Source organism: Varanus komodoensis, unplaced genomic scaffold, assembly GCF_004798865.1.
Source record: "Varanus komodoensis strain SLA01 unplaced genomic scaffold, ASM479886v1 scaffold1, whole genome shotgun sequence".
In the NCBI taxonomy this organism is placed as follows: Eukaryota; Metazoa; Chordata; class Lepidosauria; order Squamata; family Varanidae; genus Varanus; species Varanus komodoensis.
The window spans coordinates 114,130,412-114,149,041 of record NW_025335268.1 but is presented as its reverse complement, the minus strand read 5'-3'; the positions used below and the strand labels follow the sequence as shown (position 1 = coordinate 114,149,041).

The 18,630-nt window shown below is 39.8% G+C and overlaps 1 protein-coding gene across 1 annotated transcript in view; it reads right to left on the bottom strand.

Moving 5' to 3' along the window:
* The window catches only part of ST6GALNAC5 (ST6 N-acetylgalactosaminide alpha-2,6-sialyltransferase 5), a 51,467-nt gene that overhangs the window by 12,965 nt on the left and 19,872 nt on the right, over window positions 1-18,630 (bottom strand). Inside the window, exon 3 of the mRNA XM_044441081.1 lies at window positions 4,815-5,224. Within this exon, the coding sequence (XP_044297016.1) occupies window positions 4,815-5,224 (410 nt within the window). The remainder of the gene's footprint in view (window positions 1-4,814; window positions 5,225-18,630) is intronic.

The following is an 18,630-nucleotide window of genomic DNA, read 5'->3' as shown; positions in this document are numbered from 1 at the left end:
TCCTGGTTGCTTGCTCTGGTGGCTCACTTCCTGAGAGGTTGGCTGCTTGTGTCCCAGAGACCCTACACCAGGTGGAGCAGCTTCCTCTGACCTGCTCAGCTAAGAGTCAGGAACCAGAATGAATTTTCACATCCACATAGCTGCTGATAGTAATCAGGCCACATGTCACCCCACCCCACCCCAAAAAGGTAGAAGTCCTCGATTCCTACTTTGACTCATTCTTCTCCCAAAAGAAGATCTATGACCTTCCAGTACAAGCTGAAGGAGCAGAATATCAGCTCAAGATTGATAGACAAATGGTCAAAGATCATTGAATTGGATTGCATGAGTACAAATCTCCAAGGCCAATGCAGTCCATCATCCATAAAACAGCTGGTAGAAGAACTCTCAGAACCACTGTCTATTATCTTTCAGAAATCATGGAGGGCAGGGGACATGCCAGATGACTGGAGATGGGCTAATGTTGTCCCTTTCTTCAAGAAGAAGAAAAAAAAAAAGAACGAGCTGGGAACTACAGACCAGTGGATTGATTGACATCAATCCCCAGGAAAATTCTAGAGCAGATTATAAAGCAGTCAGTCTTAAAAACAATGCAATGATTACTAGAAGCCAACACTGATTTTTCAAGAACAAATCCTGTCAGACTAATCTGATTTCATTTTTGGTTGGGTAACCTTCCTGATGGACTGTGGAAATGCTGTAGACTCAATCTATCTGGACTTAAGCAAAGCTTTTGACATAGTGCCCCATCATACGCTGACTAACAAGCTAGCAACAAGTGGGCTAGATGGAACAAGTTATCAGGTGGATGCACAGTTGGCTGCAGAATCAGACTCTTCAACATTTTCTTGGATGAGGAAGTGCAGGGAACGATTATTTAAGTTGCAGATGACACAAGACTGGGTGGAATAGCTAATACCTTGGAAGACAGAAAGACGATTTAAGGTGATTTTGATAGGTTGGAACACTGAACTGAAAACAAAAGAATGAAACATGGAGACATAGTGAGTCAGAAGGGGTCTCCTGGGCCATCTAGTCTGACCCCCAGCTCCAACTAGTTCTGCTCATGTAATACCCAACCTGTGGATGTCCAATCTTTCCTTGAACATCCTCACTGATGGAGCTTCCATTTCCTCTCATGGAATCCCATTCCATATCCTAGGGGCCCTAACCATGAAGAAGTACTTCCTGACATCCAACCTGAAAACTGGTTTCTTGAGCTTTGCCCCATTGGACTGCTTCATTTCCTCATGAAATTCAATAGAGACAAATGCCAAGTTCTGCATTTAGGAAAAAGAAACCATACGCATAGTTCCAAGATGCGGGGCACTTGGCTGAACAATACTGCAACAAGAATAATCTTGGAATTTTTGTAGATCCCAAGTAGAATATGAGTCAAAAATGTGGCTGCAGAAAGGGTAAATTCTCTTTTAGCCTGCATTAATAGAGGTATCTGTCCCAAATCCCATGAAGTACTAATTACCCTTTTCTCAGCACTGGCTAGACCTCATCTGTAGTACTGGTCTGGCCACCACAGTTTAAGAAAGATTGCAGACAAGCTGGAAAGGATTCAGAGGAGGGCAACAAGGATGTTCCAGAAACTGGAAACAAAGATCTATGGGGAGAGACTGAAAGAACTGAAAGGAGAGATTGAAAGAACTTGGCTTCAAGAAGAGAAGACTGAGGGGAGATACAAGAGCAATGTACAAGTATTGGAAAGGCATCACAAAGAAGAAAGTGAGGATCTCTTCTCCATCATCCCAGAGTGCAGGACACAGAACAATGGGCTCAAATGAGATATCGGGGGTGGTGGTGGGGATCCTGTTAGAGCAGTACAACAATGAAACCAATTACCTAGGGTGGTTGGGGCTGTTCCATTCTACAAGCATTTAAGATGTGACTGGACAGCCACCTGAGAGCGATGGTTTAACTTGGAGTCATGCACTGAGCAAGTTGAACCCAATGGCCTCCTGACCCCTTCCAGTTCTACTATTCTATGATTTTCCTTTAATTTTTCTTTATTGGAAAGTTAACTAAATCTGTCTTCACCCAATACCACATATTACTTCTAGAAGTCTGTTTTCAATATAATGGAAAGTATAATTTGTATTGCTACATTTACAACAAAATGTTTAGTTGTCCTATGAAACATATTACATGTTTAAAAGGTAAATTCATTTCAATAGGACCGTTTTAAGAAATAAGCTGAACATACAAAAAAGTCTATACCAGTGTTTTAGGGTTAAGACATACCTTTAAGCATCAGTTTCTCCACTGGATGTGTAAAATGGGCACTTCAAAACATAGAAACAGAGCAACTCAGAAGGGGCCTTCTGGGCCAACTAGTCTGATCCCCGGCTCCAGCCAGCTCTGCTCACGACATGCCCACCATGTGCATGTCTACCCTATCATTGAGCACCCTCACCGATGGGGCCTCAACAGCCTCCCGTGGAAGCCCATTCCATACCCTTGGGGTCCTAACTATCAGGAAGTACTTCCTGGCATCTAAATTGAACCTCGGTTCCCTCAGCTTCCCTCCGTTGGAATGCGTCCTGTCCTCCTCTGCAGGGGAGAAAAGATCTCTACCCACCTCTGTGTGACACCCCCTCACATACCTGTATGTCACCAACAGATCCCCTCTGAGTCTCCTCCAGGCTGAAAAGACCCAGTTCCCCCAGTCTTGCCTCTTATGGCTTTCCCTGCAAACTGGCCACCAACCTTGTGGCCCTACGCTGCACTGATTCTAACCTGACTATATCCTTCCTATTCTGGGTTCCTAAGTATATAAATGTTGTGCTCTAGTGTTAGGCATTGCACAAATCCCAGTCCCTTTCTTTCCCACCGAAAAGCACTTTCATCTTATTGACCTGGAAGCAGGGAAAGTATCTGCAGCAGCAAATGAAGAGAAAGGAGGCTGAACTACAGATCCACAGGCCACTGATCATTGTGTCCTGACTTCTGATTTCTCCATGGTGCATCATGACAACAGCAATAGCCCTTGCAAACAGTAACTCTCAGCAACACTTTTCTTCAAATTTTGATGCATGGCAGAAGACATCTGGAACCAGTACCTTTCATTATAATTGGGGAGGGAGGATGGAGAGCCCCCTTCTTCCCTGCTCTTTCCTCCTGCTACCATTTGTAGATGAAAAGTAGCAAAGAGGGGTAGGGAGACTGCTTTTGTGGTGCAGGAGACTTGGGACAGGGCTGTTGGGGATAGAAAGAAGGAAGCTAGAAATGCCTCTTTAACCCCACTATCAACTAAACAGATCTTCTGGTGCCCAAAAGTTCATTTCTGAGCCATACTTAAACAGTCGTGCCTTTCACACTAATAAAAATTACTGTCATACAGTAAAGTGCATGGTCTGGCTTCAGCCTTGCACATCTCCCTTGATAAGGTATGGTAGACTCCATTTTCCACAGGATGACTCATGGGGCTGACTCTCAGTATGCTATTGGATAGATGCCTTGGGTACAATCCAGACACCATGCCTCTGAAATAAGATCCTGACAGAGTTTTTGTGACATTGAGCAACTGGAGATGCTCTTGCCACAAGAAAAACAATAACTGAATCCCAAGTAGGATCAAGAAGAAAAAGCTGAACTAAGCTGGGCCTAATTCACATATTTTCCCAGGTAGCATCTTAAAAGAGATTCGGTTAAATGTGACCACTGTGTCCCCTGCTGCCCCCAGCAAGCCTCCACCCAGGCCTAATATTCCAGCCTTGCATATGATATGTAATGAAAACAAACCACATACAGTAGAGTGAAAGGACTGAACACATTTCTGAAGGCTTATTTTGCTTTGTAGTTATCTCAGAAAGTAGAATATCTGCTCCTTATGCCATTATGTAGTGTTTCCAAAGAGCTAGTCCCAATACTCAGCTTATCCAATGATACAGGAACAGTATGTGTCATTAAAAATGCCTGTACAAATATGCTTATCACACTGAGGATCATTTATTTAAAAAAATGATTTGAAGTTCTGTTTGTAAACTATAAATGCTCTCATAAAGGATTTAAGTATCATAATAACTTGACTTTTCCCAGTTGAAAGTATAAGATGAACACTTTTGAAGCACCAAATGTATGAATAATGTGCATTTATTTTACAATAAGCTTTACTGCTGCAATGTTCCAAGCATATCGTCAATAGGTAAACGTTATAATTCACAAAATGGCAAGTACTGGTTCTGTAAAGCAAAATTCATCAATTCTAATTTTTCAAAAGCAGTAAAAAGTGTATTACCTAAGTGAAATTTAAATTTTGTAACCAGCAAGAACCACAGAGGAGGGCAGGACACGCTCCAGTGCAGCCAAGCTCAAGGAACCAAGGTTGAATTTAGACGCCAGGAAGTACTTCCTGACAGTTAGGAGCCCAAGGGTATGGAATGGGCGTCCACAGGAGGTAGCTGAGGCCCCATCGGTGAGGGTGTTCAAGGATAGGCTAGACATGCACATGGTGGGCATGTCATGAGTGCAGCCAGCTGGGGGTCAGACTAGATGGCCCGGGAGACCCTTTCTGACTTGCTCTGTTTATATGTTTATATGTTTCTTGCTGTGCTGTTCTACAATTCTGATTGCTTTAAGTATTAAAAGCTGATGTGTAAATACATTGTTTGATTGCATATTTGCAATATATAGCAAAACACTTAGCAGTATAATTTGACATACAAAATAAAATTACAAGTGAGTATAAAACTAAAGAAAACTATTGAAAACTAAAATTCTGTGGGACAATCCCATTGAGGAACTATGCTTCTAGTAACACTGAAAGGAATCTCAAATATATTCTCATGAAGTTGTGTCCTTACCTGTCTTTCCCAGTTTCTTGTTTGAAGAGTTCATCAAATTGAAGCATTTTATGTCGGGATATCATGTATACTTTTAACTGAGGTAGTATCTTATTAATGAGCTGTAGATTATTATAAATTAATCCTTTCCCATCTCTCCTCATGTAGATGCTGGGACCCCAGAAGATAAAGACTGTCCCTTGGCTCATATTTAACAGTTCACTGCGATTTCGCAAAATTCTCTGGATGCTTGAGTGAGCAATAACTCGCAAGCTTGTCTTGTTTCCAACATCTTTTCCAAATCCCCGTGTGGGTGCATCATTCATTCGTATTACACACTCTGTCTGGTCAATCTTGTGGCCTTGTTGGCTCCGTAAAAGATGGCCAGAACTTGTTACTAGAGCACAGCTTGCACAGTGCATTTTCAAAGGCTGCAGAAAAATAGACACCAAAATTCCATGAGAATTAAAGAAAATATAGAGAAACACAGTAAAAGGAATTGACTGAATTGAAATGGCAACCTTCAAATATCATTGTGAAACTTCATGCCTTCATACAGTTGACAATCGTAAAACCCACATTCTTTACTCATCAGCAAATTTTGTTCTCCATGAGTGAAGGAAACCTCCCAGATCTAGCTGGACTCCAGCATTCAAGAGAGAACAATGAAATGGTGAAGGACAGTGTAACATGTTGGACTTTGACTTGGAGAGATCTGAGACTGCATGAAAAAAGGAAAAAGAAAAACTTGACTCCATACAGTAATTGGGCTTAGATATCACACGAAGCCACATTAATTGTTAATGATTTATTTACTTGATTTGTAGGCCGCCTATAAGCCATTGGCTCTCTGGGCAGCTCATAGCATAATAAAGAACATGTAACAACAATTAAAACAATGCAATGCAACCATAACATCACAAAATAAAATCAACCAATCAGATAACAGTAAAATGAAAAAGACAGGGAAAAGAAAAAGTATAAAACTAAACATTTAATATATATTAAAGATGGCTTAATAACATACAAATTATTCATACTAATATTTTTCTGGCATTACAATCCAAGTACAGCAGCCGCCGCAACATAAACCATTAAAGCCTGTAAAAATATTAAACCAAAACAGGTTCACTCACCAAAATAATCATGGAAAAGATTAGTTTTTAACTGGTGCCTGAAAGAATAAAGAATTGGTGCCAGCTGAACCTCAAATGAGACTGAGTTCCTAATTGGGAGGCTATTACACAGAAAGCCATTCTCTTCACCATCTCCCCTCTTGTTTCACTGTGGAGAGGAATACAGAGAAGGGCTTCCAATGAACTCAGTGATCAGGTTGTCATGCATGGAGAAAAGTGCTCCCTGACCCCAAGCTGTTAGGGCTTTATATGTTATTGTAAGCACCTTGAACTGGGTCTGGATGGCAACCAGCAGCCAATGTAGCCTGTGTAGGACTGTGGGGATGTGTCCACAAAACCCCATCCTAGTCAGCAGATGCGCTGCCTGATTTTGAACAAGTTGCAATGACGGGATTGTTTTCAAGGGCAGCCCCACATAGAGCACACTGCAGTAATGCGGGTACAAGGTTACCAGTGCATGGATAACCATGGCAAGGCTCCATTCATCCAGGTAGGGACACAGCTGATATACCAGCCGAAGGCTACCAAGTCCACCTGAGCAACAAATGACAACTTGGGGTCCAGGAGCACTCCAAGGCTGTAAACCTTGCCTTTCACAGGCAGTGCAACCCCATCCAGGATGGGTTGAAAATTCCCCAGTTGGACAGATGGACAGTAATACCTCCATCTTATCTGGATTGAGTTTCAGCTTATTGGTTCACATCTGGACCAAGCCCAAGCACTGGTAAAGAACAAAGGCTGCCAATTGAAGAATGGAAAAATGGATTGTTGGAGTATGTTGTGACTAGCTGTGCAGACAGAAGACTGTCAGAGGATAAATGGTATTTTACTGTGCTTAGCATGTTTAGTGGGAGCTGAGGAGTTCAGAAAAGAAGCAGCAGAGCATTTGACTGATTGGAGGATTTGTTCTTGTACAGATTAATGCCTTTTTTCATACAATCATAGAATAGCATTGGTGGAAGGGGCCATGAAGGCCATTGGGTTCAAACACCAGCTGTTTTAGGACACCAAGTCACACCATCCCACTCAGATGGCTGTCTAGTTTCTTTTTGAATGTCTCTAGTGTGGGAGAGCCCACCACCTCTCTAGGCAGCTGGTTCCACTGTTGTATTGCTCAGACAGTGAGGAAACATTTCCTGATATCTAGCCTGAATCTGGGCTATCACAACTGCAATTGATTATTCTGTGTACTACACTGGCACAGCAAGAAGAGATCTTGATCTTCCTCTTTGTGACAGCCTTTGAGGTACTTATAGAGGAATATCATGTCCCTCCTCAGTCTTCTCTTCTCAAGGCTGAACATGCCCAGTTCTCTCCGTCTCTCCTCTTAGGGCAGTGTTTCCAAACCCCTTTTGGACCCTTTCTGATTTTCCTGCATCTTTCTTCAATCTTGGTGCCCAGAACTGGACACAGTATTCCAGATGAGGCCTGACTAGTGTGGAGTAAATTGGCTTGTGCTTTGGAATAATGACAATTCCTTGAGCATTTGTCTGTAAATCTTGGACTTCCATCTCTCACTTCCAGCTTGAACTTCCTCTTGATTGCAGATTTCCTTGTGGGAGAGGACTGAAGTAGGAGTTGAGTGCCTCTGCCTTTTCCTTGTCATTTATTATCACTCTGCCATCCACTTTAAGTACCTGGACACCCTTCTCTTTCTCATGTCTTTTGTTCTGGATGTATCTGATGAAGGCTTTCTTGTTGTGCTTAACATCCCTTGCTATTCTTAGTTCATTTTTGCTTTAGCCTTCCTGATGCTATTCCTGCACTAACTTGCTATTTGTTTATATTCTTCCTTTGCGCCCTGGCCCTGTTTCCACATGTTCTTTTTTTCTTTCAGGCTGTCACTTAACCTTTTGTGGATCCACATGGACTTTCTCTGTTGTATTCTACACTTTTTTCTTGATAGAATTGTTCATACTTGTGCTTTGGGAATCTTCTTTTTCAAGATTTCCCATCCCTCTTGCACACCTTTCCCCTTAAGGGTGTGTTGCAATGGCACTTCGCTTATCCTCTTTCTGAGTTCTTTAAAGTTGGATTTCTTGAAGTCCAGGTTGTTTGGCTCCAGTTACCCTTTGTCTCCTTCATAATTGAGAATTACATGGTCACTTTCCCCTAGAGTTCCCATGGTTGTTATTTTGTCCACCAGGCCATCCCTGTTAGTTAGTATTAAATTGGGGTAGCTGATCCTCTCGTATGTTTCTCTACTTTCTGCTGGAGAAAGTTGTTGGCAACACATGTCAGGATTCTCTTGGAGGGGCCATGCTTGGCAGAATTTGTCTCCCAGCATATGTTGGGGAAATGGAAGTCCCCCATGATGACTACATCATTCTTCTTGGAAATGCTTGCAAGTTGCTTTTCGAAGGTTACATCCTTGTCCTCTTTTTGACTGGTTGGACAGTAATATATGCCAACAACTCACAACATTTTATGAAGTGAAATGTTCACAAGCCTCTGAAATCTTCCAATGCAAGATGTTACAATGTGCATGGGTTCCTGAAGGCCTTAAGACCCAGAAGAAAATGGAGAATCAAAAAGCTTTATGGGACTGACCAGGACTGAGTATTTTTTGCAGCAAAACGGAGAGCCCAGGAGTGGTTGGAGAAAGAAACATAACAAGATAAGATAAGCCCACCCTGTACCATCCAGGGAGAGAATGGAATGTGACAAAAACCAGCACGTTCTGTGTCAACTCTGCTCAGAGGAGTTGAACTAAACTGATAGTGTCAACTTTAAGGAATAAAATGCCTAGGCTTTCCAGCTCCCGTGTGTGCCAGAACAGCACTGCAATTGGTCACCCACAGTCCCAATGGATCACCGAGAGAGTCTATCAGCTGTGAGTATGAGTGTTGCATGAATGCAAGTGTGAATGAGGCCTCTTGATATTGTTGCTGATGATTGATGGACTTGTATTCTTATACTTCTGTATTCTTTATATCATGGGTCCTCAAACCCAAATCCGCGAGCCAGATCCGGCCCACCATGCTGATTTATCCGGCTTGCCTCATTGGTTTTGGAATCACCACGCATGCACCTGTGTCCACCGTCGCCACCACTCACCTTGCCCTGCACGTGCCTGCCACCACCTTGCCATGCACACGGGAGGCAGCAGCTTGCTGGCATGGAGATTGTTTTGGACTCACTCGGAGAAAACGATCTCTGAGCAAGCAAGCTGCTGCCTTGCACACCTGGCCCCACATCGCAGTGCCCCCCTGCCCCACACGCACACCTTCATTCTTTAATACTTTAAACAAATCAGTGTTGGGAGGGGGTGTCTACCCATTAATTCTCAGGAAAACTACATTACCTTCCTTCCCTGCCCCTATAGACAATACTTGTTAAAGGTAGTTGAAAGTAATCATAACACATTCATAGGTTTTATACAGTTTTTTGCACTTTGTTTGCCTTTTGGATAAGAATTCTGTACCAGTCATGTGCCAGATTCTCTAGTCTGTTTCTAGCTGCCCTGGAAAAAACATCCTAGAAAAACATGCAAATATTTAAAATTCCACTGTTATTTAAGAAAATTACTTTGAAGGAAATAGCTCTGAACCAAATGTTGTCCTCTGAATTATTGTGATGCAAATTTGGATTCTAAAGTACACAGCTATGTGATAAAACAAAGAAACATGAATAAAAGAGGGAATAGTTTTGCTTCTGGATTTACTGAGTCCATTATTATAAAAAAAGAATACATTCAGATTGACACTAATTTAAAGAGCCATTCTAAAAGCAAAAGAGGTCACAAATCATGAACCAGTGCACTCCTTTCAGAGCCAGAAATCAAAGTCTAGGCTGGTTATGCAATTAATGATTTTATTTATTCAAGCATATTTGAATGTAAGCACTATTTCACAAAGTGAGCTAGTTTGCCAAATCTGCTTAGCTGATTTTCTTTTATAATATTCATTTGCTACTTAATTGTCAGTATTTCATATAAATACTGCAGGTCAGTGAACATGCTTATTCAAAAAACTCTCAGCTTTTGGATTAATTTTAAAAAATTGCTTTAGAAAACTCATAACATTGTTTTGGAAAAGCACCATTATAGGTTCATTTTGGTTTTTGTCATAATAAGCTACTGTCGACCTCTAGATAACTGCATTACTTTCAGACCTCTAGGTCTACAATACAACTCTGCATCTACCACTGAGGCTCATATGTTATTAAACACTCTAAATTTAAGAAACATATCTCTTCATTCTAAGAGGCTTGAAAGAGTAGAAAACTAGGACCAGCAGAAGCAACCTTATACAGAGCCCAGATGGATCCATTTGAAATTTGCAATTTGAACAAAACAGTCTGGACATAACCTCAAATCATCAGGAGCCAAATAGACAAATTAAAAAGCATGCCATAGATCTAAAGAACCAATCTCACAAATTCACATTGGAACTTACTAGAGAGTGCTTTCAAATACAGTTTTACCTTAATATTTTGAACAAACTAGGAAGCATACCATCTTTATTAATTAAAAGCAATCCTAACACTCATTCCATCTCAGCTAGGGATAATTACGAATATTAATGTAAAGCACCAAGGAGAGTCTTGAACTTTATTGAAAGTTACGTGATAGACCTCAAGCCTCCGAAACACTTTGGTTTCCTTTCAAAACCAGTATCATAAAACCCAACAAATATGGACCCACTGATAAAAAGCCCTGACCTTTCATCATTTATTCAGGGAGAACTCAATTATTCAAAGATTTATGTATTATACCAAATGTTTTGCACAGTTTTTGAATATAAAGATTATCAACTTTTAGATTTTAGTTCTGTATCTTATAGAGATATACAAAAGGACATACATTATATTATGGAGCATAGTGGACTCTACATATTTCAATCGAATGGAAACAGTTGGCAATCTGTACTTGGATATAGTGGGTGCCAACAAACAGGCTTCCAACCACTAGCAATGCATAGCTGAAAATCAGTCATGTCAGCCTGCAACTACTTAATTTCATAGAGTCTAGGCTGGAAATCTATAAATGAATATACATATCTCTGAATCAATCATTCTTGTACATTGTGTCATCACTGTGCTATAGCAATTGTACTTTGTGATTTCATAGAGTAATCCATAGCATAATATCACAATACCTGCCCTCCAAACTTGCTGTGACATAATGATGTTATCCCATCTAAAGTTAAATATTCTGGCTGAAACTGGAGCTCCTATATCTACCCCTGGAGATGGTGCATATTTTGTATAAAACTGCAGAGCGAACCTGTGTGGCCCTTAACCTGTCCCCCTGTTACACCCATACTCTGCTCATTACAAAGCTCCTCCCACTTGCCTTCCTACCCCATGTCCTTTAAAATTCTGCTTCAAGCTGAGGGACAGGATATCCCAAGACAAAGTTGCAGTGGAGAGGAGGACAACATAGGAGGACATCTTGTACTCTTTGTAGGGCTACCCTTGAAGTCTGTTCAGAAACTGCAGCTTGTGCAAATCCAGCAGCAAACTGGGACCAGAAGGTCCAGTCTGATAACATCAATTCCAGTCTGCTTGCATTGGCTGACTGTATGCTACTGAGCACAAGTCAATGTGCTGATTTAACCTATAAAGGCCTAAATGGCTTTAAACAGCTTTCCTAACCTCAATTTACTCAGATCTTATAATCTGCATCTGGATCCTTCCTCCAACTGCCACCTCCAAGGGTAGCCCAGAAAGTGGCAACTAGAAGGGGGGCCTTTGAGGTGCCCCCTAATTTTGGAATGGTCTCCCTGCTAAGGCCTACCTGGTGCCAACATTATCTTTTTGGCCTCCATTCAAGACTTGCCCTCAATTCCCAGGCATTTAATGGTTATGTTTTAATTGGTCTAGCTTATTGAAAATGTTTTAGATGTTAAAGTGTTTTATATTTTGTATATTGATTTTTAAGCTATTTTTAATTTTATATTTGAATTTGATACTGTGTTTTATTGTATTTGCATTTTATTGTATCTTTTTGCATTTTGATTAATTGATTAATTGGAACTAATAAACATAAGTGGTGGGATTGTGATAATATACAAAAAATTGGATTGTGGTATTTAAGGAAATTAGAGAAATTTTAGATATAGACTTAGAAATGTCACCAAGAATTGTATCATTACTGTTGATTGAAAAACAAGATATAAATGAAGCTAAGAAAGAATTGATTGTAAGTTTGATAATGGCAATTAGGCTAGTGATAGTTAAATATTGGAAACAGAATTGGGTTTTGCAAAGGCATGAATGGTATAATGAAATATGGAGTATGGTAGTTAATGATAAACTGACGACAGAAAAAAATATTTAAAAAGGGTTAATGAAAGCAAATAAATATAATGAAATTTGGGAAGATTTTGTAAAAGCAGTACTGATAGAAGGCAAAGGCTATAAACCCAATCAAGATTATATGAATTTCTGGAGGGGATATGGGTATAATTGAAGTATATTATATATTATTAATTGTTACAGTATGTGAATGGTGGTAATATTGGTCTCCGGGGTGGTGGGGGCACTATATTATTTACTCTTTAATTATTGTGTTTTTGTTATAATATTATTGTGATATGTTATATTCATGTTTTTTTCTGTTTTAAAAAAAAATTAAAAAGGGGGGGGCAAAAAAAGAAGCAAAGTGAGAGCCATTTACAAGAACAGAAGGTTTGACAGCTGTCAAAATGCAGCATTCCTTTTAAAACTCCATTGCCAGGATGTCTTGGCAGGATCTTATGACAATCAGTGACATCCCCTCCAATATGCCACTTGAGCACTTTGATGGGGCTGTCATTGGCTGTCTGAAAAAGCAATCTCCAGGAAAATAAAGGGGGAGAAGAGGAAGGGGAAAAAGGTAGGGCTAAAGTGCAAAAGTGCTCGCAGTTGGCTGGGGGTGGGGCACCAAGCCAGTAACAGGCACTCCACTGTGCCACTTTGGCGCCAGGGTAATGGCTGTCATTGACAGTTGCCTGGGCAAGCTTCTCAAGAGAGGTAAGGAATTTTTGCTACTTTTGCTGAATGGCTCACCTGCGACTTCCCTATACCCATGATAGGGTAAGTTGCCTAGGTTCAGGTAATACTTCAAGTGAGTACAACAACCACAACAACAAACCATGATTTGGTTTTGGCAAGATGGATTATATTTTATGAATAGGCCACCCTGAGAACCCTTGTTTTATGATTGATGGCATCTATGATAGTTTATTGTGAATTGTCCAGATCAGCTACAGAGCCAGTTGGTCAGAATGCCAAAAACTGAGGTAAAGTCTGAAGAAACAATAGTTTCTGTCAAGGTGCCCAGATACATGAGGAGCTAGTGGGATGTTTGAGGGGGAAACAAGCCCAATAATCTATTGGGTTAGCAAATGAACAACCAACACATGGTGGTTTAATGTGTGAACTTTCCTACTCTCGCTTAGAACATTAGAATTTTGTACCATTCTAATCAAAGTCTGACTTGACTTTACCTTTTCTTTTCTTTTCTTTTCTTTTCTTTTCCTTTCTTTTCTTTTCTTTTCTTTTTTTTGCTTTACTTGTTTTTGAATGAGATCATGTAATGTATTCTTGACATATTCTTGTTTGTGCAAGCAAATTCAAGCATCAGAGTTGCAGATGCAAAGCACATGCTTTCACTTGTCTAAGAATTTCCTCTTTGTCTTATCAGCTCCACATTGCTTTTTCATTAGTAAATCAAAATATTTATTTTTCCAAAATAGGGAAGGTCAATATATTGTATCCAAGGATCTTAACTGCAACAACCAGCTTTTAGAAAGCAATAAAATAAAATTCAGTATGCCCCACTATCATGTCATCATTGCATGTGACAACTTAAAAAAAAGCTGTAAGTTTCACAGAATTACTTCCTTCTTCTATAAGCTTACAATAGAACTTAGAAACAAAGCAGTTACTACTATGCATAAGATTCTAAGATATATATTTAAATGATATAGATATATAAAAAAGCAAAAAAAGAGAGTTTTTGTGTACTGTTGGAGCTTCTCCACTTCATTTATTTAACATCTACTTTTTTGTATTTTACTGTGAGGAAAAACCTAATAAAAAGAAAAACCTAATAAAAAGTGGATATTTAGGTCATAAAAGAAGCTTGTTCCAAAAGAATACCTGGATTTGTTTTGGACTATTCTGAAACAGTCCAAAGCAATCTACATTCACAATGGGAAAATGAAACAATGATTACATTATCGTAGCACAATGAACAACTCCTCACTTATCATTATAGTCCCAGGCCAACAGACATACACATTATTTTAAGCAAAAGGAGTACTCTTTTCCTCCAGGTTAGCCATATGCTTCAGCATCTTTGGGGATTGGAAACTTTACTTGCAGCCCATTCTTCAGACTGGCAACTATTCAATGCAACTGATGGTGCTGCTTGAACAGAGTCCAAAAATGTCTAACCAGTTCATTCAGTGAAGCCAATAAAAGTGGATGGTGAGATGGCACTTCCTGCTAGAAAATGAATAGAATTGCAGGTCAGTGTTCCCAACATCTTGTGACATTCTGACATTCTTATGCTTGTTGGAGGAAATCTCAGGAATGTACAGTTACTACACAGTTGTAAAAACTGAAAGAACAACTCAATCTATTGTCCTACTTTTACTGAAAGAAATGTAATGTTCCAAAAAAGAAGGCCTTTTATATTCACTATATTTGCAAAATCCCTAGCAGTTTAGTCCAATGGTATTCACTTGTTTTTGTCATGAAGTTTATTAGAGGGTTTTTAAAAAATGTTCAATACAATACAAACCTTGAATATTTTGTTCCTCTTCGCCTCATTCCCTACCCTTTACATTTCCTCCACCTGCTACATGATGATATAAATGCTCCCCCCCCCCATTATCTACCCATTCCAGGTTGGCTTTGTCTTGGGGCTCATAATTTTTTTGAAAAAAAAATATTAAATTAACATTTTAATCTTTGGAATTTGAAGACAAATACATTCAAACTTTTAGGCTGCAATCCAAAAAAACTGAACTCAGTGGGAATTTCTTACCAACAGAACTCAGTGGTCAGTTATATAATCAGAGAAATCAATCATGTGCAGAGCCTTAGTATACTAATCACAGCAAAAGTGAATATGATACTTTTCAAGTGTATAACAACTCTAAACTGCCTTGCTTTAATAATCACCTAGCACTCTTATCAAATATTCAGCTGAGTATTATTATTTTTTTTAATCAGAGCCAACACATCAGTGGGTTAGCTTTGTGAAAAAGAAGAGAAGCAGTCAAGCAAAGAGGTACACATTCAGCAGGCAAACCTTCTCCTTGGAACAGATCACAGCTGTGGATATTACAGCGCTCTTCTTTGAGCTCAGTTTTTGCCTGCTGCCTTGTTACAGTACCTCAATTATACTTGGTTAGCTTCCCTCTCACTTTATTCTGAGTTTCTTGCCACATGAGGTGTTTCTACAGCAGCCATCCCTATTGCCTTCTGAAGAAACACAAGAAATGTTCACATGACCCCACTGAATATGATAAACACAATTTTAATGTTGATTCCTTCATTTGGCTCTGTTATTTTATAACTACTAAGCAACCACCAAATATCCATGACTGCATTCCCAAATGTCCTTGTTAGCTTCATAGGTTGACCTTGAGTTCTAGTGATATGGGAAGGGGAAAGGAGTCCCTGCAGATTTTACTCCACTAGCTGAAATACCTATGGGGGGGGGGGGGGGCGTTGCTCATCTTCATTTCAAAGGCAATGAGTCAGCACTGTCTGAAGACAATCCTGCAGTCAGGAGGCCAGCATGACATCATGGGGCACTGTTTCCTCCCCACCAAAGAGGTACCTATTTATCTACTCATGCTATATGCTTTCAAATTGCTAGGCTGGCAAGAGGTAGGAACAAGGCAGTGGGTGATCACCTCATCGTGCTGCTTTGAACTGCCAACCTTTTGATTGACAGACCAGTGGCTCAGTGGTTTAACCCGCTGTGCCACCACATCCCTCTAGTAATATGACAGAGGGACAAAAAGGTCTTCCTATCTACTTTCTCCTCACCATGCATAACTGTGAACTTCTGTCATGTCTCTCCTTACTTCTCAAAGCTAAACAAGCACAGGAGTTATAACCTCAGCAGAGAGTTCCTCTAGCCCCTTTAGTTGCCCTTCTCTTTACTTATTCCAAAAATGCAAACATTTTTAAGTTTCATGACCAGAACTGTGCATAGTATTTCAAGTGTACTCACACCATAGATTTGCATAGGGCATGTGATATTAGCAGTTTTATTTTCAATTCCATTCCTAATTATGACCAACAAAGAATTTGCCTTTTTCACAGACACTGTATATTGGGTTGATATTTTCAATGAGCTGCCCACTACAACACTAATATCACTTTCTTGGTCAGGCACCAGATCAGCTTATACGTCAGCTGGGGGAGGGGGTAGGTTCCATCCCAATTTCCAATAAATTACACTTGCTTGCACTAAAAACAAATCCAAAACGTTCATACTCCTGTCATATAAATGAAGTCAGACTAGGTAGGTAAGCAATAAAAAGCTGAATATTGATCAGAAACTGTTATCTGCAAAAGAAATAAACAACCTTTCTGTTTATGCCATCTTTAATTCCTACATGAAAAATAATATATTGTTGCATATTGAGAACCTTTATTTGATACAAACATTGCAAAATTGCAGATCACAATCTGTTGAAATCTGCTATTTTGTGAGATCCAGTGAAATAAAGGTTGTATATGTAGAAGCACTGCTTGGTGAATTACACTTATAAAAAGATTGCTTAAAAAAAAGGAATTTTCATTCCCTAGTAGATTATTTACTAGTTCTCATGAAAGACTGAAAACCTCCTGGCTGGTCATTTATCCTGTTAATGGGTACCATACTATAAACTGTGTTCTCAGCTTTTCTACATCTCCTATATCATTATTATAAAATTGATGTTATCCTACATAGAATTAAAGAATTCAATCATCGATGCTACACTTGTCAAAACTGTATTTGTTTACAAATAAACATTCAGACCAAGGACCAAGCATATCAGTAAACAAAAGGGAAATCCATTAAAAATACTTGTCAACAAAGAGAGCTTCCCCTGGTGAATTTCTGCCTGTGTGATGATATGAAAACACAGAATGCCCAGGACAGAAAGGTAGTAGTGAACTGCTGCCTCCCCATAAAGCAAGATCCACATTATTTCTCAAGGTACAAAGTCCCATTGGTATACAGCATCGGCAAGCAATGAACCAAGACCAACCCAACCTCCAACAGCACCTCCTGTTATATCAGCCCACTGGGATTTTTGCATGACTTCAGCATCAGCAGGGCTCAATGTGAACATTTTCAATGCTCCACTACCAGTGAAGGCATGAGAAACATCAATATACAACAAACTAGCTTGGAGTATTTTCCCTGGCAAGAAACCACAAGCACAGTGGCATACAGAGCAGTTTAAGAAGTTTGTTGGTAGTATCTCAAAACATCAAATCTACAGGAGATGGGTTGTTTTGGCCAAGACTTTGGGGGCCATAGGCTCAATGTGTTTGTTGTTTTGTAATGTAAACAATGCATTAATTGTTAAAACCAAAAATAAAAAAAACTTGTCAACCTTAGACAGCATCTTCAAATTACCTTGTAAGGACTGCTCATGGGAGCCAAAATGGAAATTGTGAAAGAGCAGCCTCTCACAATGCCCCTCCTGAAAAGGATGACAGCAGCAGTGAGGTAAAAGTGCTGCCTGGGCACTTTTGGAGCAGCTGGCAATAGCAGTCACTTGGCAAGAGTGGCAAGGTGTTTTTGCCATGCTTGCCAGTGGGCTCTGTAGTGATTTATCTTCACTTATGATTGGTTTTGTTATCTAGGTTCAGTTATCACGAGAATGCATTGCGGGTGAAACAACCCCTACATCAAACCATAGGTTGTCAGGATAACTAATAAACCAAACTTAAGCCAATGACAAAAGCATTTCAGGTTCAGACATTCTACGTCATATTACAACCAATACAGTTAAGCCAGCTTAAAACCATTAAAAACATTTTAAGACAAGATGATGCTACTCATCACAAAAGAACAGAGAACAGAACAGAACAGCACAACCTTTATCCAACCCTCCAAACATACAACCAACCTTCCAATAAATTAACAACCCATAACCATCATCAGCCAACCATCTCGTCTTACTACAATCCCAACTAACTAAATCTTAACGTACTCGAGCATATCACATACCAAACATCACATAATGTTGGTTGAAGCATAATGTTACCAAACATCACATAAGGTGGTTGAAGCCCCATTGGTGAGGGTGTTCAAAGATAGGCTGGGCATGCACATAGTAGGCATGTCATGAGCAGAGCTGACTGGAGCCAGGGGTCAGACTAGATGGGTTGGGAAACCCCTTCTGACTCGCTGTGTTTCTATGTTTCTGTAATATTCTCAGTCATACTGCACTTTCAACTATCCACCTCCATCACAACCTACACAATCCACAATCCATCCACTACATTCCAAAATTAAACGTGTCAATAAATCTATTCTTCAGAAAAAAAAAAAAGTGTGTTGGTGTATAGTGTTCCAGCCTGCTGTGTTTCTGATGAACCTACCATAATTCTGTACTTCCACATGGATGCAAATAAAAGGCAAAGTTCCTCACCCAAACACAAATTTGCATGAAGTAACAAAAGGATTGTACAGATATGTCAGGAAATACATGTATTTTCCTTTTCATGGAAACTAATAAATGATCTAACAG